The sequence below is a fragment of the Rhyacophila brunnea genome, unplaced genomic scaffold (assembly GCF_057557595.1).
Source record: "Rhyacophila brunnea isolate RB1 unplaced genomic scaffold, BYU_Rbru_1.0 scaffold_4, whole genome shotgun sequence".
Classification (NCBI taxonomy): domain Eukaryota; kingdom Metazoa; phylum Arthropoda; class Insecta; order Trichoptera; family Rhyacophilidae; genus Rhyacophila; species Rhyacophila brunnea.
This window is the reverse complement of record NW_028233068.1, coordinates 13,300,305-13,325,008: the sequence shown is the minus strand read 5'-3', so window position 1 is coordinate 13,325,008 and position 24,704 is coordinate 13,300,305. Positions and strand designations below refer to the sequence as shown.

Genomic DNA, 24,704 nt, shown 5'->3' with positions numbered 1-24,704 from the left:
TATCATATTATAGATTTTGTAGGACTAGTCATTTATAAATAATATACACATTTTGTCAGCGCCGTAGGCGAATTTTTTTCCCACAAATTAATTCTTACAACTTTAAAAACTACATACCTATATGCAATATTATCTCAGTAACATAAAACGGAACGCAATTTTTAAAGAAGCCACGAGCCGGAACGGTATCTTTTAGAATTTCATGAACAGGAACGGCGCTCCGGTTGCGTTCCGGTCTATTTCGAGCCCTGAATATACCATCATAAATCGTCCGGTATTTGAATTTAGAACTATGCTCACCACAGTATAAAAAATATTGAATGATATTATGTCAAATGTAAGCATGTGGCGCCCTCGTTCAGCTGACAACTTATACCTACTTGTGGATGAATTTTGCCCGTTATATTCGAAACTCCTTTTTATTGAGGTTTCACTGTATGTATCGTTTTGTCACTCTCATTATTATTAAGTATAGGGACATGAAATGACGACATTCTGATGAGGCAACATACAGATTAGAGTTAACGCTAAGTGGTGAGGTAACCGTGCAAATAATAATTGATACCTAATAATTAATCTATTAAAATGTCACCACTACCGTTTGTAGTGCGATGTCCACCACATGAATTCTTTGCGTGCGGGTCGGCCTGTGACAGGACATGCGCCACTCTAGGACAACCGTGCAACATTATTAACAAAAAGTGTGTCGTACGCTGCTACTGCATGGAAGGATACGCCAGAGATGAATATGGAGTCTGTATTCCTTTGGAGGAATGTCCAGGTAAAATATCATCATTAATCAGCACTGCTGGATGAACGCCTTCTCTATCTCCTCCCACTCTTCTCGGCTGCTAATTATTTACCGTTACGTGCATCCGCCAAACTTTATAAGTTTGTCAAATTTACCGAGGGTTAGGATGCGCCTACGGCCGCTTAGTGCTCTTATCCATTGATTTGTCCAAATATATTATTAGGTACCTACACAATTTTTTACTTTGGTACCGAAGTTAAAGACTGACTTCAGTAGATAACTTATATTCTTATTTTATTTTTAACCATGTCAGGTCCTAAAAAGATAATAACTAAACAGATGCTTGTTTTTAAGAGAAATTGATGTTAGTCACTTGCCCAACCTAATAAGTCCATACTCTGTGCACCAACAACACACAAGCATCAGTTGCTTGTTCTCCCAAGGTACAGAACCAACCTGCCACTGGTAATTCCAATTGGGAGGGCGGTAACTATGTTCAACCAAATTGCTTCGGGTGTTGATATATTCCACTTGCTTAAGGGTGAGTTTAGGTGGATGCTATTTTATAAATTCTTAAAATATGATCTCCTCAGCAAACTCGGTGTACTTATATGAACTTCTACAGATGTATAATTGTATTTTCACTGCTTTAGTATGCTTACATTATGTTATATGTTTATATTTTCATTTTTATCGTTTTTATTACTTTTTTCTTTATAATAATATTTCATGTCATGTTGTGAACATCTTAAACTTATAATTTGTAATGTCCACAATATGTTTTAAAAAAATTTAAATTGGAATTAAAAACAACTTTTGTTGTTACTAGACGAGGGGTTTGAACCTGGGACCCATGACATTATAGGCTGATACATTAATCACTCGGCTATCGTGGGCGTAACATGATTAACAACTAAAGTTTATTATTACCTTGGTGCTTCAATCTGGTATGGCATCTGTACTACCTCCAGCATTGATTTCCATAAGTTCCTTTTCCTCACTCTGGAATGCCAGTTAAGAGCGAATCAAATTGAGTATGTCATGGTGCATGTCGCCTACCGTCACGCTATAGTGAACGATCACTTTTGGCACATTAATAAAGTTTAGTAGGCCATACGCTCACGCAGAAACTAAAATCCGACAAACTGGTTGCTGATGGAACTCATAAACTGGCCAGTGACTGATGCTTCTTTGCACACGAGGCAACTGAAATCTAGAAATCTCATAACCTCAAACTGTCAAACCCATTGTCTTTCCTATTTCATTCTAAGCTTTTTCCGTAATATCTTTATGGGAATATTCTGGCAGCCTGTAATTATTATACAGGCAGGAGTATTTCTCAACATCTGCCACATATCTTAAATTAAAAATCGGTTCGCCCATCTTTAACTTTTGACGTTTTGACTTGTTATTGCTTATTTAGTTCAGTTCAGTGCTACTAATTTTGGTAAGAAAATATGATTTTTTATCTAATCTACTGATATTGGTACCACTGTTTTATGGGTGACTGGAGACTGGGAGACTAGCATGTCGCGTCTCTTCGGGTTCGGTCGCGGACGTTTTGAAACTGAGAGATTCCAGTCTTACCGTCAGCGAGCCGCCATTAAAATACGTTAGCTAGATACGAGGGTGGGTCAATAATTCCTTAGAAAAAAGCATTAAAACAGTTTTTATTTTTGTATTTTTTTTTTATTTCTCAACATAATCTCCTTGGAGCTCAATACACTTGGTTAGACGTTTCTCAATTTTTTTTAAACCGTCAGAAAAATAAGTTTTCGGAAGGCCCTCAAAATAAGCATTTGTCCGATCGATGACTTCTTCATTTGAAAAAAAACGTTGTCCACTTAGCCATTTTTTTAAGTTTGGGAAAAGGAAAAAGTCACTGGGGGCTAAATCTGGCGAATACGGTGGGTGGTCGACTAATTCGAACTTCAATTCTTCAATTTTAGCCATTGATCGTAAACATGTGTGAACACGGGCATTGTCCTGATGAAAGAGGATTTTTTTCCTGTTTAAATGAGGCCGTTTTTCTTCAATTTTGTTTTTTAGCTGGTCCAATAAAGATGCATAATAATCCCCTGTTATTGTTTTTCCTTTTTCCAAATAGTCAACGAAAATAATTTCACGTGCATCCCAAAATACAGTAGCCATAACCTTACCAGCTGATTTTACGGTTTTCGCCTTCTTTTGACATGGTTTGCCTTCGCAATCCACTGCTTTGACTATTCTTTCGTCTCGGGAGTATAGTGGTGTATCCATGTTTCATCTACAGTCACAAAGCGACGAAAAAATTCATCCGGATTGCGTTGCATGAGCGACAACAGGGCTTTAGAGGCCACCACCCTATTGCGTTTATTGTCGACTGTGAGCAAACGCGGCACCCATCTTGCAGAAATATTTTTCATGCCCAATTTGTCATGTAAAATAGAAATGACGCTACCTTTTGAGATCCCTGTAACCTCAATTATCTCACTCAACTTTAATCTTCAGTCACTTAACACCATATCGTGGATTTTATTGATCATTTCTGGTGTAGTCACCTCTACAGGACGTCCTGAGCGTGGTTCATCCTTTGTTGATGTACGACCACGTTTAAATTCATTTAACCAGTTATAAATAGTTGCAAGTGAAGGAGCAGATATGCCGTGAACTAAATCCAACTCATTTTTTATTTCGTTTGCTGTTAACCCTTTTATATTAAAATGTTTAATAACAGCTCTAAACTCAATTTTCTCCATTTTCCATTTTTCCATTTTCCACAAGCAATTTTTTTTTTGAAATGTACGAGAAACACACAACAACCCGACCAATCTGATTGAAACTTCGCGGCATACTGAATCGGTAGTGCCGCTGCATGAAAACAAACCGCTTACAGTACTAGTCGCGCCACCTGTCGGCTTTTCTAAGGACTTATTGACCCACCCTCGTACCTACTGGAGTTTCACTTACTTTACTTGAGTATGCACGTGAGCGGATGGCCTAACAGTCTAGAAAAATCTCTAGGTATGTAAATATTCGACATAATGATTGTTCAAAAAAATCAAATCAAATTTCCACCTTCTTATCTCCTCGTTACTTTTAAACTCATACCATCATACATCCAGTATCATCTGTCTATAAGAAGAATACCTGTGTTGGTGAGTAGATGATTTCCCGCCAACAAAAAGACGTGTCTTCGAATACCGGTCAGCCCTTACTTTTTTATTAGGAAATATTTTTGCTAATATTGGTATTATTTCTGAGGTCTTTCTAAGTAATATGCATAATTATATTAGGTTTAGAAATTTATATGCATAATATTAAACTTATCGTCGATTGACCAAAATAATAATAATATGTCAGCGATTGGAGCGCATCAACGTTTTGAAGGCTAGTGTATCAGAAGAAGTTGAGAGGCATTCACATTGAGTTTCAAGTGACCCGATTCTCTTTTGCACGGTTTTTGCACGTTTTATTTTAGCACAATTCAAGAAAATGGACCAATTATTGTTTTGCTTTTGCACTGTTACAAAAAAACCATACCATACATACATAAGTTATAGTGCCGTAGATTACCGCATGACCATTTATATTTTTTTTGGCGGAAAAAGTTTATCCTATGTCGACAATAATTATTATTAATAATTATTAATAAATATTATAATATTAAATACATTTTTTTCTCGGCGGAGATGCTTTTCGATACAGAAATTGATTGATAATTTTATGTTTGATATCTTCATACATGGTGCATCATTATCACACACTAAGGTTGGGTTATGTTAGATGAGGTTGGGGTAGATTAGGTTAGATTAAGTTAGGTTAGGTTTGGTTTGGTACAGAAATAAAAACTGACATTAAATATTCATATTTAAAAAAAAAACTACAGCCATTTGTGAATATTGAAATGGACATTTTCGCCGTTTGGCGAATCTTAAGATGCAGGCTTAGACAATGATGCAGATAGCGCTTGAAATGGACAATTTTACGAACCGGAGTGCTCGACAATTTTCAAAAATAATAACATAGTTATCTAATTATAATGAATAAAAATAATTGTATTAGATTTTTGGTAATATAATTTGACAGACCGAATAGTCTAGACCGAGTAGTATAAAGAAACAGTCAGAATATTTTTGCCACTAGTGGAGCAAAGTTTTTAGAAATTTCATGAACCTGAACGGCGCTCCGGTCTACTTCGAGTCCTGAATGCAGGTATGCATGAGTCGTGCATAGGGAATCCAATCCCGAGCAAAAATTCTGATCCCGGGATTTCGGGACTACAATTTGACAATCCTGGGATCCCTTGACTGGTCCCAGGATCGGCATTTTGTTCTATTGTTAATATATTTTTTTTTATATTTACAAGTAACATTGATAAAATCGGTCAAAAATAAATCTAGTATAATTTATACTATTTAAGACATTTATTGTTAATATTGTATACGTTCAATCTTGGAAATACACAATTTTAATGGAGTAAATAATATTGTTATATAAATAATAATGTGAATTTAATATGAGATTGCTGTTTCTGATAGTAAAGGCATAATGAATGGATTAGCGAGATTGAAAATAGTAAAGCAAATCATCATGGCGTACTTGTGGCCTTCCGCTTCATAAATCTAATTAGTCAGCCAAATATGAAACTGCCGTAAAACGTATGATATCATCGTGGAATTACTTTGTTAAAAGTGCGAAGCATTGTTTTTTTCCAATCTTTCTCATTTTTAATAATTTATGTGAAAAAATAAAATAAATGGGCAACCCACATATAGGTATAAATCAAACTTCATTCAAACTCAGTTTATTTCTAATGTAGTTATTTTTTATTAAAAGTATTTTCGCTTTTATTTTATTTTGCATAAAAATTGATAAAAAAATCAATCCCGATCATAATCCCGGGATTCATAAGTATCGAAAATAGCTCGGGATCCCGGGATCCCGGGATTTGAATCCCTAGTCATGCATGACTTCTTATTGTTTTGACACATACTTACTGTTCTCACTATCATCTGTCACTATCCTTCATATTTTTTAATGTCTGTTTACCGAATTAAAACAGAATTAGCTACACCGAATAAATTTGTCTTATTATATTAAATTGAATTAAAATCGCAAGCCAAGTCAATTTATTACCTACTTAAATAAAAAATAAATTCGATATATTTTTGAGTTCGAGAATTTTATTTTATATTTGAGTTAATTTTAAGTAATGAAACCTATCTCCCATTTTTGTATGTGCAACTTACCTCTTTTACACGGATAGCCTCTGGAACTCTACCCCGTTACTATCACTCCTACTACTCAAAAAGAGAACTAGACGTGCAAACAATATAATGTGATACAAAAATAAAATACTAAAAATTGGAAATAAAAGAGCCCAGTCTTAAAATGACTCTATTTGAATCTACAAGTAAGTATCTATTATAGTTTTTCATCATCCATCATTTACTTTACTCTAACTGCAAATAATCTTCGTCAATATTATAAAATGTATATTTTCTTAAATTTTTGCATCAAAACCTAGTACCCATAAGTACATTTCCTCATTAAAATACATTCATTAATTTAGTTCAATATCTTTCTTTGTATAACAGTTATGTGTCCGGTATGTACAAAATTCGAGAAACTGGATCCATGCTCATCGTCCTGTCCTCCGGAGCAGACTTGCGAGACATATTTCGAACCAGTTGAATATCTATGCGCCCAGCCCCTATCTGACTCTCCATGCATCCCAAGATGCAAATGCATTGATGGCTACATCAGAAACAAAAACGGCACGTGTATCAAACCTGAACAATGTACGTTTTAGGAGTATTTTTTTCTTTATAATTTTAGTAAATTTCAACGAGGAATCCTGTTGGTGGTTTAATATGCTGAAAATGTTCTACAACTTGAAGGAGGATTTTATGGAAAAAATAATAAGTATACAATATTGCCAGCATTCGAAATGGACCCGAACGCATGGAAACACAGTTCCTGTTCGTGAAATGCTCGTGATTTTTGCTCCGTTAAATTAACTATTGCATTCCAGTTTGTGAATTATTAAAAAGTTATAAAATGAATATTTAAACTAAACTTGTCAGAATCATAGAAAAAATATATTTATGACGTTACGTAAACCTCGATTTTATCTGCGCCGACAACATTATGCCCTAAACTTGCATGCCACAACTTTAAAACTTGGCAGGTATTTTTCCAAATAATATACAACTATTACGTAAATATGTGAATATTTTTCGGTTTGTAAAATCTTTGATTTCGAGCACTGACATATTCATAGACAATATGTTGTTATAAACACAAAATACACCTGTATTAAACAATTCCACAAACGTATCTGTAGGGGGAACAAAATAGAAGCTATACATGCACATAAGCCTATCGATGCCATTTTAAATAATAATTATGTCATTTTGCTGTTAGATTTTGTTCAGTATATCGACTGATTTGAGTTACCCCATCTCCACCCGCCATGTATAATATACGTGACCCCCCACCAAGTCTACAGTTAAGTTTGTAGAACAGTCCACTCTTCATTAGTACACTCTTTCAGATCTATCCAAAGTGATCCCGCTATGCAAATTTACGAGCTGTAAAAATAAATATGTGATTAATTCTTAATCATGATTTTTTTTATTGACTAAATAAATTCGTATTGTAGTTTTCTATTACCATTTTCGTATTAGAATAAAAATATTCATTGGATTTATTCCTTTTTTTGTGCAAGAATGTAATTTTAAAATCTTTATTTAGTATTATTTTTGTTTAAAACTACTATCTGGCGCATGAAAATGTCTACCGTGAATCAACTTCAGCACGTTTAATGAATCCAACACACGATTGTACAGACCATTCATGGAGTAATAATTTAAATTTGAATATTCCCGGCGTGTGCAATAATTTATGTTTGGCGATTGAATTTCAAAGTAAATCAAAAACCAAAATAGTGTATCCATAGTTAAATAACATTGCTATTTAGTCGTATAAAAATCCAGACGATTACTGTTTTTATTTCTTCAATATTTCGACGCAAATAATTTTTGACGGCGATGGGTTATAAAATAATCTCTGAAAATTGTACAAAAAATACTTTCTGTATTTACTCGTGTTCTTTTAACAATTACATCAAAAAAAATTGAAAAATATACATTTATGTATAAATTCTATTGCCAAATATGACAATGCAGCGCTTGAAACAGAAAAGTTTACGAACCAGAGCGCTCGACAATTTTCTGAAGATATTAGGTGTCGAGCCACACCGGGCGACTCTGGTCTCTTCGGGCGATTTACTCGGGCGACTTGCCGGCGACCAGAGAGGCAGCCAATAATAATAATAATAATGAATAAACACTCAATTATGCAAAAAATGCGGCGTGGCTGCCGGCGACTGGTCGCCTAGTGTGGCAGCGCTCAATACATAGCTATATGTTTTCATACATCGCTACCGATCGCCCGACCAGAGAGACCAGAGAGACCAGAGAGACCGTGGGACCAGACCGAGCGCACGAACGAGATTTTACTGATCGCGCGACTTTATTGCTTGCGCGATTACTGGGCGACCAGGTGTGGCATGCTCCATATAACTACATGCATCGGTCTGGTCTCGGCGACTGGTCTGGCGACCAGAGTCAGTTCTCAAATTTTATGTGTATTTTATATAAATAATTATATGCCATATCTAGAGTCAGACGGTCAATTTATTTTTTCCACGAGACGGAGCGATAACTTTACCGATTTCACGAACAGGAACGGCGCTCCGGTCCATTTCGAGCCCTGTAACAATGTAGATAACAAACTTTCTTACTTATTTTTCAGGTTGCGATGACCCAAACGCTGAGGTAGTTGATTGCCCAAATCCTTGCCCGCACACGTGTGACGATACAAAAATCATTTGCAGGGCTCTATGCAGGCTCAGAGGTTGTCAATGCAAAACTGGTTTCATATTGGATAAAACAAGGGGAAAATGTATCAAATTCAATAAATGCCGTAAGTTCCCAATACATAATAATATCTACTATTTTCTGGGGTTACTGCCAAAAGTTTGTAAGTCTCAAAAACAGGTAAGTGTAGGTAAGTAATAGAGTTATGGCCAATTTAAAATTTGATTTTTTTTTATACAATCAATCTTAGCGTAAAACTAATTGAAATTAGGTTTTTTAATATATTGGAATAATTATACACAAGTTAGTTATTAAGAAAAGTGGCGAAGGGTAGAGGTAGGCTATTAAGATCCGACGTAAATAGTGCACACTAAACTTTATCAGTCATACTTATTTGTTTTCATTGAACTAAGAATACAATTTGCAGATGGTGCTGGTTAGTTTTTAAAATTTAGTTAAACTCTGCCTAACCAAACAATAATAATTTAGGTAGGATATGGGCGGTCCGACAAAACAGTACACACTTTTTCATTCATACCTATTTGTTTTTGTTGAATTAAGAATACATACTAAAGACGGTGTTAGTTAGTTTTTTTTTTATTTATTAAATCATGTCAAACCAAACCATAATCGATTAAAAACATTCTTCTATCTATAAAATATCTAAAATTATGTGTGGTTTAGTGGCTATTATCTACTATGGCTTGGATTAGGCAGGGTTTAATTGAATTTTAAAAACTAACAAAAACTATAAGTAGGTATACACATTGTAATCTTAGATCAATGAAAACATTCTTACGTTTGACCGGCAAAGTTTAGTGTGCACTATTTATGTCGGATATGTACAGCCTACCTCCACCCTTCGCCGCTGATTAACTATTCCTTAGGTGCCCGCAATGACCAAGCGGTAATGTGTCAGAGGTTCAATAATTAAACTAGAAGATATTGGTAAGTATCGACTTCCCAACTTTTCCCTAACCACATATTGAAATAATTATAAGATAAAAAGAACTTTTTATATAAGTACAACGTTTTAAAATTTTCTGTTGCATCATGTAAACTTGACTAGACTAGCTTAAACAATCAAAAAAAATGTATTTGATAGAAATAATACTGATATGGCAGTTTGGCACTCATTGATTTTCATAGTAACGCACGTATATATTAATAATTTAGTTGTTAGAACCCTAGCAACCAATAATTGTGGATTGGATTACGGATTTCTTCCGAAATAACTTTTCATACAAAGCAGAATTAACTGAAAAGTATTTAAAAAAGGCTTCTAATTATTTGGTAAGTATAAATATTCAAAAATAAGAAGTATCTTAATAAAAGTATTTTATTAATTTTTGGGAATAATTAAAAATCAGTTGGAAGTAAAAAATGTTCAATGGTAAGTATTCAAATAATATATGAGAAAGTATTTAAATAAGCACAGGGAATTATTAAAATGTTTAATGTTAAGTATAAATATTTGTGTGTCAGAATAGATTAAAATTTGGGCAGAAATAATTTAATTGGCCGTTTTTAAAAATTTAAGAAGATATTATTCTTCTCTGTCATTCCAACCAGGGTTATATACCATAGACTAATATTCGAGTTGGTGTTGTATCATAGACTAATACCATAAGCGTTTATGATTATGTAGTAGGTAGGTACCTTGACAGATGACAGTTGACTTCTCAACACTAGATATCTAGAATAGTATTTTTTCTTTAAGTATATTATAATGAATGTATCTAAAGAAATGGCTCCACAATTCAATGTGGATCTTCTGAGCAGGTTTCTTAAAAAAATCGTTCTAGCCATCAGCTGTAACTGTTGGTTCTATGTTCTGGGTACAACAGAATTAGTTTGTAAGCAATTATTAATGTTTATTAGAAACTGTTTTCAGTAGGTATCTACACTGGGCTTAGGACTATTGAAAATACATGCTTCATTATAGAATTATGTTGTATGCCTAGTAAGTGTGTATTTTAATATATTTTTTAACATTTAAAAAAAATAGAAGACAGGTACCTAGCTAGGTACACCAGATGTGTTTATTATAGGCTTATTTTTGACATAAGAATAAGGCAGACTTCAGTTGTTTACAAAAAAAATACACGGTAACTTGAAGGGACGCTTGTCCTGTAAACATGTCAACGGTGAACGGTGTGACCAGGTTATTGTAAATTTTATAAAAATATATCAATATTTCCCCACAGCAAAAAATGCCTAGCCATTGTCGATCAATGAACATTCCTTGTATTTTGTAAATAAAATTATTTAGTATAATTTATCGATTTCCATAATTTTGATATATGGAATAGGTAAAAGGTATGTCTCCATTGTCTCGACATTAAATAGGTTCGTTATCTAAAAGATTTATACTAATATAAGTAATTATTGTATAATCGACATGCAAACCAGAAAGTAGTTATTTTTTTTTGAATTAATACTAATATCTAATTAACTCATTCGATTATCGATTTAGTTCGATCAATCATATTATGTAGGTACCTATTTTAATCTAATTCAAAAGGTATGAAAAATTTGGTTGAATGAATAATATTTCACCGTATAACATTTTTAATCAAATTTAACCTTAAAATGAGGTATTTTTTTCATTAAGTATTACTTTCTTTAAAAATATTTAAGTAAGTATATTGATATAGGTTGAAATAGTCCATTAACTATCAATTAACTTTAAGCTACTACCTACCTACTTAGTTATTTTGCACGTAATTTCAACTGAAGACAAATTATTCATAATCGTTTCAATAGAATTAGTTTATGAAACAGGTTATTTCAATTAGATAATAATAGTTTAATAGGTATATTTTTAATTTTCATAATATTTATAAACCATCAAACATCACTAAATTATTATATTTTTGGTTTAAAGTTATCAGAATTGAGGTTATCTTCTGTCCTCTATGTGTGATGCGCTCATATAATTATAGCTCTTTTTGCAGCACCTTCGATCACTTCGTTGGCGTTCTTTTAACAATCACAATAATGGTTATTTGTACCGAATATTCATGAATTTGGAGTGCGAGCATAGACAAATATCCTTTACATGCGAGGATGGTAACCCTAAATTGCTATGCGTCCCATATAAAATTGTTTACTTGTCAAATTATCATAATAATAATGAATATATGTTTAATCTACTGACACGCGTAATTTAAATAATGATTATTTAGTTTTACAACCGATATTTTAATATTATTACTTGCTTAAACATTATTTTACCCTCCACATTAAAACTGGCGTCCTTATTCTGACACTTCGAAATAAATACTTACCAATGATTAAAAATTCTGACACTTGAAATTTAAAAACTTTTCAAAATTCGCTATTAATACTTACTTCAAAAATACACGCCTTTAAAAAATGCATTGGCGTCGTGTTTTGATATATTCTAAAAGTTTAAAATGTCTAGCTAGTCGGAAAGTTAGTTAAAATCGATTGCAAGATTTGTACCGGACAAACAACCACAGGACACATAAGAATACGACCTAATAAAAACGTTATAAAATCAGCAGTTACAAACTTTTATCAATAATATGACTAATTATAATAATATGACCTTCCCGTGGTCGGATCGGGTCAATGACTTATTAATCGGGTCCAATATTTTTAGACATATAGATGTTTACCTGAATAGGTACACTTAATTATTTATGATTACTCAAAATACCTAAAATGTCAAATTACCAACTTTTTGCAGCAACATCACGATTTAATATATTGACAACCAAACAATGATAGTGACCTCATATTCTCAATTTCGAGATAAATCAAGTTTACCCATGTGAAATAAAACACAGAAAAATGTATATCATAAAAACAGTCATTAGGGAATCCAATTCCGAGACAAAATATTGATCCCGGGATTTCGGGATTACAATTTGACGATCCCGGGATTGTCAATTTTTTCGATAGTTAATATAAAATTATTTAGTACTTATACAAAAAACATTGATGGAGTAAATAATATTGTGATAATAAAAAATTTAAATGTAAGTATGTAATTAAAACATTATTCTGAATAGTATGCCCTAAGTATTACCAAAGCATGAAGTGTTAGTTTTTTTGTTTTTCCGATGTTGTTACAATGACGTAAGGCTGCAAAAAATAGTGGCTTATTATGCGGATATTCTCCCTGTGTTATGTTATTAAAAGTATTTTTTCTGTTATATTTGATTTTCCATAAAAATTGATGAAAAAATCAATTCCGAATGTTTCAGGATTATGTTTACCAATCCCGGGATTTGGGATCCCTAAGTCATAGCAATCTTCTTCATGACTTGTTCGCCATGAAACCAAATCTTTGAACCTAAATTGGGTCACGTCTCAAAAAAATTATGAAACCCAAATTATTATGATATATTTTTAGCCAATGTCATTTCGATAAATATCTTGAGGTACCTAACCAAACATAGTGTCAACCTAAAATGTGTGACAAGTAATTAAAGTGAGGATGTAACAAAAATTAATGAGCATACATAATTTTGAAAAACGCTTATAAAACGCGAATATATTATAACCAATAGAAAAAATCTTTTTTGAAAAAAGTAAGCCACCCCGAAAGGGAATCGAACCCTGCATCTTTGTGTTTACGCTCCGTCCGCGCATTATCCTCTATGCTACAAGGCGACGTACTAATAGCGACAAATTTTAACTATTGGCCTTTTTAATACCTGCTCATCAGCGCTCTTCGAAATTATAATATATTCTCTCAGAAGCGTTTTTCAAAATTATGTTTGTTCAATAATTAGAATGGTACATTCTTAAATCTTGTGAATTATTCGATTATTATAATATAAAATTGTTAATTAAAAATTAATGGCAGTATTTCCCACCATTTCCTATGGCAAAAAAAATACAGACATTTTTATTTCCCTTAATTAAAAGCTAAGCTTAAAAATAAACAAGTAGGTACGAGTATCTACAAAATGATCAAATTTAATCTAATGTGTGTTTTTTACGATTTTTCCAGCAAAACCTCTTTGTAAAGGTCCGAATGAGGAATATAAGAACTGTAAAAATCCATGCCCGGATACATGCGAATCCATCACCAGCGCTGAACCTCAGCCGGTTTGCTCCTTACCATGGCCATGTCCTGGAGGATGCGATTGCTTATCAGGCTATGTCAGAGATTCAAACAATATTTGTATTAAACGAGAAGATTGTCGTAAGTCACTGTTTTGAAAGCTATTGATATAGCAGCTGTCCTGTTTACGATCCGAATATCATAATATAGCATTGAAATTAAATATAATAGCTCGTGTACACGTGCACAGATTTACTTGCACCAATATTCGGATGTTATAGTATTAAAACTTTTATTTTATTCATCAGTTCGAAGCAGACTTGAGAGTGGGTCTATTGTTTGGGCACCGCATCAGTTGAAGTATGGCCTTATGGTGGAGAGGGTTCTGAAGAAATTCTTGAGACTCTTTTACTTGAGGTTGTATGGATACTATCCGTGGCTTTATCCAACTGACTTTCTCTTAGGCATGCTTACATACTGCAATCTGCAATTTAGAAGAAATCTTTATTTAGCTATGTATTTTTTTCGACTTATACGAGGTATAAATGAGAACCATTCTGGGCAGTGTTGACCTGTGTGTCCCAGATAACTATCTTAGAAATAGAGACCATCAGTTGTTTATTCTCCCAAGGTGCAAAACCAACCTGCCACTGGTAATGCCAATTGGAAGAGAGATAACTATGTTCAACGAAATTGCTTCGGATGTTGATATATTCCACCTACGTGAGAATGAGTATAGGTGGATGTTGTTTTATAAATTCTTAAAATAGGGTCTACTTAACTCATCCGGTGTACTTTCTTCTACATATTTATTTAATATTTTTTGTATTTACACATTTCTACTATTTAATAACTTTACTTAATACCGATCTATCTCTTTTTTATGTAATACTGTTTTATATTTCTTTGTTTCTAAATGTCATGTTGTGAACGTCTTTTAAATTATAATTTGTAATGTCTACAATATGTTCAAAATAAATAAATAAATTGAATATTGTGTATTACTATCGCGATAATAACTGTTTAGAAGTGCTGACTGTCTCGCCAATCTCATTCTTTAAGAGTGAGCGAGATAGGTCGTGAAAATCAGTTAACCTCAAAATGAGTCTGTGCGGTGGGGTTGTGGTTACCGACAGGTTTGCTACTATTGTTCTACTTTGCAGGCGTAGATATTGCATGGTCCAATTTTCTAAACTTTTTGATTTATGCATGCAATCTTGCAATTTGAACGATAATACGTGTTTACACGTGCATTTTTTTGTTATGTCCGCGATAATACGTACTGCCAGCAGTAAATAATCCATGCACATGTAAACAGGGTACTATGTTCTAGCTACTTCCAATTCGTTTTAGTGTCCTAGGTTTAGTTTTTTGGTATATGGTACACCTACTGGGCTATTTAAATAAGTTAAGTTAAAGGCTAAGTTAAAAAAGTTTAGGTTATTTTTTTAATTGGTCCAAAATAACAACGATATCAAGCGAAGAAATTCCATAAACAAGGCGGTTATATACAATAATGAAATTGTTAACACGTCACCACACTGCATCTTATTTGATTCTAAATGAATCTGGTTAGAATCAATAAGACGTGTTAATTGTGTTACTCAACAATATTAGTTAGCTTGCGGTGAACGCGGTCATGAGCAAATGTGTTCAAAAATATTACGCCTGAGGCATAAAGCCTACCAACGCGGCGCTCGGTGCGCTTTCTACGAAGTAGGCCCCCTCTAGGCTTGTAATTAATATTCACGATGACATCATTATACCAGCGAAATATCGGACACGTAATAACTAAACAAAGAGTTTACTGTTATTAAATAATGGCTTCTCGCCCGTCTATCGACGACGCTGCCAGAAGCGTAATTTTGTTGGCCGTGTTCAATGAATGGACTACGTTGTATTTTTGTTAAGTCGTATCGCTGAGAAGCCAAAAAACGATGAATCATGGGGCAGGCGGGCACAATGCGTCGTCAAATCCAGTGTGCGCTGGCGTATTTGATTACGTTGTATTTTCGATGATTTACACGCCAATTGTGAAATTTTGCGCGAGAGCCCCACTCGCCGCTCCGTTAAGTGGGTTTTTCGCCTGACAGTTGAAATAATTAACTGCCAGAATACGACACAATATCATATTTTCTTTAATTGTGTTAACTTACAATTCATGGTGGATTTGCATTGTAATAATAATTTTATTAAACCTATCTTTTTGTATGTACTGAATCCACTTATTATAATAAATATTTTAAGTAGGTATATAACTACAGGGCTGTGTGAATGTCATGATTCTTTTTTTTTGAATTCGGTTATTTTAAATAATGTCTGTTTTATTTTATATCAATTGAAAATGTCTCTCTGAGGTGGACGAAACCAGTTTAATTATTTAATATAAAAAAGGTGGATTCAGTTCAAAAAAATGGTTTATTAAAATTATTATTAATATTATAATATTATTTATCACATTTTTATTGATTTTGGAGTTAAGTGATATGTTAGAATAGCCCTGCTGATATTAATGGAAAGGTACAGGTTCAAAAATATTACATTCTGATTTTAATTCACTCCCTATCAAAAGTGTGCAATAATTATTATGTAATGATTTTTTATGAATATTTTAGCAGGCAAGTGCAAGGAACATGAAGTGTACAATGCATGTCCCGCTTATTGTACATTTGACGAAGACTGTGGCTCATACATTTATGGATTTATACGAGATTGTGCAGCGCCTCCTGAAGAATATCCTTGCTATCCAAGATGTGATTGCGAGAAAGGATACGTTCGTATTGACGGAACCTGCCAACTGCCGGTTAAATGTAAGTACATAAGTGTTGAAATGAATTAAATAATACATCATTAATGCTTGCAAAAATATACCTATGTATCTTTAAGATAAATTTAATTTAATTGCATTATTAACACTTAACTGAGAGAAGTCAAAGAAAAGTTGAAATAATTTGGTACCTAGATATTCTATTGTCATCAAACAAAATTATAACATAATATATTATTAAGTATATTTATTTTTTTCAACCATGTCCGATCCTAATAAAATCATATTATGCGCCTCTCCAGAGTGGAGGTTTGTATCAACAGATTTTTTGTTTTTACGAGAAATGGATGTCAGCCACTTGCTCAACCTATTAGGTCCATACACTGACTCATATACAAATTAAAAAAAAAACAATATATATATATATATGTGTGTAGGTACATGCCAGACCCAGGATTCGAACCTGGGACCCACGACACTATAGGCCGACGTTTAAGCCGCGCGGCCATCGCGGGCTGTTATATTTAACATATTTTTTACCTCTTAAATAATATAACATTCTATGACGGTCTGGTCATAAAACACAAGAAATACAAAACCAGCCGAGCGTCCTAAAATATTATCAAATGTATTTGCGTATGATACAGACGTAACTATTGAATGTAATATATTCTATACATTCTTTACATTACATTCTATACATATTCCATATTTATGCACATTCGAGAGTTATACTTTCGTACAGCCTCGCCCAGAAGGCAACCTGCTTTCCTTGTGTTTTGTGTTCACTGATTATAACTAACAGTAATATAAAGGGTTCACGTTTTGATATAAGTACTATTTCTACAATGCGACCTTTATATCAAGTCTCCTACGTCACCACGGTCGTTTCTGGAACTAAAAGCAGTCTCCTGCATTTAAGGTTTGCATCATTCAACCTGAATCGAACAAATCAAATGGAACGGTTTGATTTGGGACCGTTTGGCAGAATGTCCACGGGAACGCTTTTCTGACGACTAATTTGTGTTGCCAGTACTTAAAATTAATTGAATAACATATTAGTCTCTAAAACAGAAACACATTTATTGAAACGTCAACTTGTTATAAAATTCTAACCTATCGTCGTCTACAATAATACGAATTTAACAAACTGTCGTATTCATTTATTTTAAATGTAATAAAATTTAAATAAAGCTTCATGAATAGGTAGCCATTTAGTTCATTTATAAGATTTATAGATATGACAAAAGTTTTCAAAAATTACTTTTGACTAAAGCTTTTCATAATTGCCCACTTGTTTGTTTGTTTTCATGTTGACAGTATGATATTGTGACTTAGACGACAATCGAACCTATTAAATTGATAAAATTGGTTAGGTAATATAAAACCTGATAATTCCGGGTTGATTTAATACAGTTCGTAGTTTGTTTAGAATCTCCATTACCTTCGTATAAAATGACAAGAAAGCACCCCACCATCTTTTGCAGCACATTATTATTTTTTCATAGTTACAATTAGGTACGAGTATGTACTTCTAAATAATTTTATCTTGTATGTTTTGACAGGTTGCGATGATCCGAATACCCAAGTAGTGAATTGTCCTGCTCCTTGCGATAAAAAGTGTGACGGAAGTAATACGGCTGACTGCAAGAGCTGCTTTAGAAGAGCTTGTCGGTGTCTACCGGGATATGTCAGAGATGAGAACGGAAAGTGCATTCTCAAAGCAGATTGCAGTTAGTAAAATATATCAACAATTTATTATAAGTACATAATATTTACAATCTCAAACAAAAGTTTACAATTTAAAAAATGGTGATAGGTATCCATACTAATTGAGGGTTTAGGGTAGTCAATTATTTTAGAAACAAAGATGTCTTATCGACAGAGTAAAAGGTGCAAGTAAATAATATTTTGACATTAGTTTTGAATCAACGTTCACCTGTTTTAATTATTTCTACTAGGAATATATTTTGCACCTATAGTATAGTACACTGTACCTCAGGGACAGATGGATGATAGTGCCAAATTCCAATTTGTTCAGAATCGACAAAAACCATAATTATTTATATATTATCAATTAATTTAAGCCAATAACTAATTTTTTCTGTATACTAATTCAATTGTACCTACTTCTGAAATATATAAAAAATAATAAATGTTCAGTTAATTAATTTTGAATCAAAAAATAAATGAATAAGATAAGTAGTGTGAATTTGCATAAATTCTAGACATTTTATTGACTATGGATTCGATTTTACTATTTAATTTTTGTAGTTTTCCAAGCTTTTAGAGTGGACAATTTGAGGATTTTACCCATTGTATGTATTGTTCTCAGTAAAGCGTCGATGACATTGAACTACTTTACAAGCTGCTAGTCGGCGAGTTTAAAATCGGGCGAGGCAGCTAGTGCGATTGTGGTGATGACACACAGAACTTTCCAATCGCTCAGAAGCCAACAAGCTAGCGAGTTGAAACCGTCATTTTTGGTACTATTTGAGAGGACGTATTGAGTAGTTTGTTTTTTTACCGGCAGGTTCGCCACTATCGCTCTACTGCGCAGTCGCAGATCGGCCCACACGCCAGCGAATAGCGAGTAAAGTAGCCCGCCTTTCAACTTTTCTAGGTAGACTGTTTACAATCTGCTTGGTAGCTAGTTCGATGATGACACTGGGCGAGTTTACAAGCAGATTGTAAATTCGCCGGCTTTTAGTTTGTAAAGTAGCCTTAAGGGGGGAAAATCTGATACGTTTTTGAAGTTATACTTCTTTTGGCGCGTTTGGGAAATCAGATCAGAATGTATTTTAGGCGTGTGACATATTGTAACACATAATTTATTTTTTCACACGAAAAAAACGCACTTGGATTCGAACCACCGATTGTTCGGTTATCAGCCGAACGCACTACCTTTACGCCACGGTATGGTACTGCAATCGTGGCGATTACACAGTATAATATAAAAACTGAGAATTTTATAACTGTGTATAAGTTAGAATTATTGTTCCGTTGCCTAGGAAGCGAATTTATTATTGTCGGCCATTTTCAATTCCTTATGTAAACAAACGATTAAACGTCAGAGTGACAGTTGTTACTTAAAAAATAAAAACAACGAGAAATCATTATATAATTTAGTAATTAATGTAAAAGTTAAAGTGTATATAAATAAACCAACGGCGTTCCGTTAAGCGGTCCTTTTTCCTGAGTGTGTAATTTAATAAGATAATTAAGAGCTAGCCAAAGAATCTAGTTTATCACAAGTTTTGTTTTTGTTTTGTTACGCCAAAGAAGTATAACTTCTAACGCACGTACATAAGTAAACACACCGATTTTTTTTTTAATATCTTCACATGTCTTGATATTTAGCTTTGGTCCGTTATTGATTGGATTATCTCACTGTGCACTCTTTAATTTTCTTCCTCCCTCGATGTGTCGGGGTGGTTAGAAAGGGCATTCGAGATAATATAGCTAAATATAGTCTTGGATATAAATTATATGAATTCGAATATACTGGTCAAAGACGTTCTGATTTAAACTGGACTATTTTGTCAGACCGGATATTGGAGCCCTAATAATATCATTTGGGGTCTGATCTGGTGTATTTCAAAGGCTTCATTTCCTAAGTGTAAAAAAAACTCACCGTGTCTTGGTCCCAAAGTCAAAGATATGGTCTACAGGTACCTAGTCAAAGTTCTTAGCAATCACAAAGATGGTTCATGTAGATGGGCTTACGTATGTACCTACCTATTTCTTTTCATATCTTCATGTTGATCTTGTAAACTATTGATATCCTATAACCTGAAAGCTCAGAATTATTGTATTGGTTTATCGTTTCCCCAAAAGACTTCTGAGCTTCTAAGATATCAGATATTTCCACTTGTAGGTATGCTGATTCATAAAGTAGTCATGTTTTTGTCATTAGTCTCAATATTAAACCGATTTTGATGGTGGTATGAATTAATTTAAAGCATGTATTGTATTCGTACCTACACAATTATGCTAGGAATGTCTCAGAAGTACGTCCTGAGAAAAAGATCCTGGCATCTACAAAACAGTGATACTAGATGGAAGTCTCCCACAGGAGACCACCTCAAAGGGCGGACCGAACCATCAACTTTCCCATTACACCACAGCCTACGTCCACTCTTCGCGGTTCTCGCAACCCTCGGCCGATTAGAGCCCGCCTCAAAAATCCGAAATTCGAATTCATCTACGCTCCCGCCGAAACACAGACGTGGTCTACCAAAAACGGCCGCTCGAAACAGCGCCGTCGATAAAACAGGGAGGTTCGCGACCGACACGAAAACAGGACGCCGCGAATCTGTCAGTTGGATAGGCGCGAAAAGCTCTCTCTTACATCGGACGCCGAACGAGAAGCATCTCCAGATTCTCCAACCAAGCCGCAAGCCCCGATCCTCTCGTATCAGACGTCGACCAGCCAGCATCTCTTCTCTCGCCTCGGACGCAGAGCAACAAGCATCTGTAGCCCGGCCAGCATCTGCAATTCTCCAGCCAACAAGACCGCGTCGGCGCCAAGTAAGCATCAAGCATCCCAAGCCACAAGATCTCAAGCTAACAGCCAGCGACGCCGCGTCTGCAGTCCGCCAAACCGACATTACCATCGCCATGACCAACCCACCGCCAACGACTACCCTACATAGCGATATGATAAACTGCCAGTAACAACCTCAACGTGTGTTTTCTCTCAATTCCACTCCGCTTCTGGCCTGCTAGTGATACGGCCTTCACCATTTTCCTCGACGGAGAAAGGCCGGTATCAACAGCCTACATCGAATTTTCAAACAAGTTCTTCATCGGAATGGACATCCATAAGATTTTGATGCAACTGTCTAAAGAACAATAAATTACTAGTAAATGCTTTTTATCCGGCGGAAGAAAACCTCTACTTTGTGAAATCCTGATTCAATCCCAATTCTGCTTATCGTCCATTCTTCAAACCATTTCCGCGGCCATATCCTGCATTTCATAGACTAGAAACACTATCTAAAGTCTAAACCTTAGATTCTAAACGATATATTATCATCAGACCCCTCCCCTACAAGTAAAATACACATCCAACATGCACGTTTCCATGCCACATTGCTTTACTACTCATATTTTAATATCTCTTATAGTATATCAAAGGTGCATGTTTTGCATGTATACATGAGCACTGGTAGCACAAATTAGTAGAATATTTACGCTTTAGGCACAGTGGGATGCCACTTCAAGATATTGTTCATGCGAACAATAACTGGATTCCTACTATGAAATGGCCTTCAGGAGGTGGCATGCAGAATTTGTGAAGGTTTTACTAGGCATCACTTACCGCTTACAAAAACCAGACAGTCCCGCATTGTTCTTAGTATCGAAGTAGTGAAATCTTTACTCATAATTATCGTCAAAAGTAGATCATAATCATATTTTTTCTTTACATTTCCTCCTGGAAATCAACCAGGAAGAATCCTTTGACGAATAATGCAGATCGATAAAACAAAATAAATAACAAAAAATATAAGCGGTTGGCCCAGATGACGTGGCCCCTTAGCCAAGCCTTTGGCGATATAAACAAAATGCTCGGCATGCCTCATCCATTCTGCTCTGGCTTATATTCTATTTACTATTTCGTACTACTTGTTATTATTTCAGCAAATAAATGCAAAGGCCTTAATGAAGAGTACAAAAAGTGTGGACCCGCGTGCGAAGCTACTTGCAGCGACAGAAACCCGAAATGTATCCCAGCATCAGGATGTACTCCGGGCTGCTTCTGCAAAAAGGGCTACATACGGAACAATGGAAAATGCATCAAAATATCAGATTGCCGTAAGTAACTAATTCACATTATTTCAATACAAATTTCCACTTTTAAAAATGAAAACACATAATTTTGAATAATATAGAAAAATACCTATTATTTATAGTAAATCCCATAAAATGGGTTGGATTGAGCGGGATTTGAGCTCATTGATTAAGATATCAATTCATCTATGATTCATGCAAATTATTGATATTAATATAATATACCTAACGACGCTATGTGAGGTATTTTAAATTCAGCCAAAGATTCCCGAATATTAGATATGACTTTGCTAACAATACATATTAATAGTAATACCTACTATCGACCGAAGGTACCTACTTGATGGAATTGGAATTTAAATCCTAATGGACCCTTGACTTGATAGGTAAGTAATGGAGTTTTTACCTACTTTATTGTATTGATTTGTTATACCTATTTGTTATAAGTTAGAGTTAGTATTCGTTGTCAGTGTTTATTTGGCTTTTTGTGAGTGTACGCAGTGGCTGAAGGTGCCAAAAGGCGAAACCTGTGTTTCTAAAAACAACTCAAATGGAATAGTACAAAATTTAAATCCATTAATAGCCAATACTGAATATACACGACATTTGAAAATGAAATGATAACTACATCTGAAACATCGAGCGTAGTTATTATTAATATTCCGGAAGGCTCATATTATAATATACGGATTGATGGGTTAATGCAGAGGTTCACAAACTTATTTGGTTCACTGGCAATGCCCACTTTTCAATTAAGTTGCAATTTTCAATGATTGGATGCGGTCGCATAAGTAAAATCATACCTTTATACGTCATGTACTTTGTAATGTTTAGGTATATAACAAATAAATGAATTAAATTAAATATTTAACAAAAGACATGCCTACGTAGATAACTTTAAAGATAATTATTATCTCAATTTTGTAAAAAACATCAATAAGTTAATCAACGAAAGTACATAAGTGTCATTTGCTTAGGTACAATAATTGTACATCTCGCCGTATCACAGTTCACCGTGATATGTCATACCGGAAGGAGATGGCCGTATAGCAGTATTGAGATTTTAAAAAAAAACATGCGATGGTCATGGAGCATTGCAGACTGTAATGTTCTAATTTTATTAGATTCAATAAGAACATTAATTTGAACTACTTGCTAAGCTTCATTTAATTACTTCATCATTCAGAATTTTATATAAACATGTACGATTGTATGTCTAATTTAATTATTTTCCCTTCTATTCCGATGGTTTTTATTACTATTTTATTTTTTTATGCGTGGATTTGATCTTAATGCTATGCGGCCATCAGTTTTTGATGCAACACCTCACGGTGAAATGTAATATTGCCAACCGCATACGTAAAATTTTCAGAACACATGTAATTTATAAAGTTTTAAGAAAAATGCATTATTTTTTTAGCCTTGTTGAATTCTGTATAGTTGCTGACATACAGCATTGTAACGAGAACTTGTACAAAAAACACATTAAATCAATTAATAATGTTTTCATTTCAGCCCTTCAATGTCCAGTAAACGAGAAATACAACCCGTGTCCAGCGTGGTGCACCTTTGACGCAGACTGTGAGTCATACGTCTATGGGTGGATTAAAGATTGCACCACTACTCCGGCTGGTCAAGGTTGTTCACCCCGCTGCGAGTGCATTGACGGTTTTGTGAGGATCAATGGTACTTGTGTATCGCCTAACTTCTGTAAGTTTTACTTATGCCTTGTTTACACCGCATATATATAGGCACGAGTATAGCTCTACTGCAATGTTTTTGGTAACAGATGATAAGCCAAATCGATATCCTCTTATGTCGGAGGTCGGTCACTTCCCCTAATGCCTTGATTACACGCAACAAGTACAGTGGCGAGACAGCGTTTTCGGCCTAGTGCTCGGCTGGTATAAACATCTTACCGAGCGCTCGGCCTAGTACAAGGGTCGGCAAGCCGCGACTTGCGAGCCACATGTGGCTCTTTGGATATTGGCGCGCGGCTCTTTGCCAAATTCCCAATTCATAATTATTGTCATTTTAAATCCGCCCATTGCAAAAGTCGACAAATTTAATTTTTCTTCATTTCATATTGACACGAGCACTTTTGAAATAGATTTTTTTTGTAGACTTAAGGGGGGACATGCTCAGCGTAGGTGAAAATGGAGCTTTTATTGCATTGTCAAAGCACAACCCTGGACATTCCTTAAACGTTGTAAATAATCAATTTATATAATTTTGAAGCCTTATTATCCTTTATATTTATTTTAAACATTTGATGACTGCATAAAGTATTTTTATTACATAAAATAGTATTCTTTTAAACCTCTCGCTCTAATGTTTTAGAATATAGTCAAATTTCAGTACATGAATGTGCAGTGGTGTTAAGATTTTTTACGTTTATTAATTTTTAAACGCATTTATAAAACCATTAGTATAATTTATGTTGAGATTATTATAGTAAAATATTTACGATAAAAAATTAAATTGATA

General features: G+C 34.3%; 1 protein-coding gene across 6 annotated transcripts in view; it reads left to right on the top strand.

The window, feature by feature from the left end:
• Positions 1 to 24,704, top strand: part of LOC147066917 (zonadhesin-like) — a 50,170-nt gene that overhangs the window by 9,120 nt on the left and 16,346 nt on the right. The window contains exons 1-8 of one of the 6 annotated variants that reach the window (XM_085954693.1): positions 6,005 to 6,146; positions 6,331 to 6,534; positions 8,552 to 8,722; positions 13,604 to 13,798; positions 16,273 to 16,467; positions 17,990 to 18,157; positions 22,068 to 22,241; positions 23,733 to 23,927. In XM_085954693.1, the coding sequence (XP_085810819.1) occupies positions 6,125 to 6,146; positions 6,331 to 6,534; positions 8,552 to 8,722; positions 13,604 to 13,798; positions 16,273 to 16,467; positions 17,990 to 18,157; positions 22,068 to 22,241; positions 23,733 to 23,927 (1,324 nt within the window). In that variant the 5' untranslated portion in view covers positions 6,005 to 6,124. Of the gene's footprint in view, positions 1 to 607; positions 782 to 6,004; positions 6,147 to 6,330; positions 6,535 to 8,551; positions 8,723 to 13,603; positions 13,799 to 16,272; positions 16,468 to 17,989; positions 18,158 to 22,067; positions 22,242 to 23,732; positions 23,928 to 24,704 lie in introns of those variants that run through there. The other 5 variants (XM_085954691.1, XM_085954694.1, XM_085954695.1 and 2 more) reach the window with 5 other exon arrangements.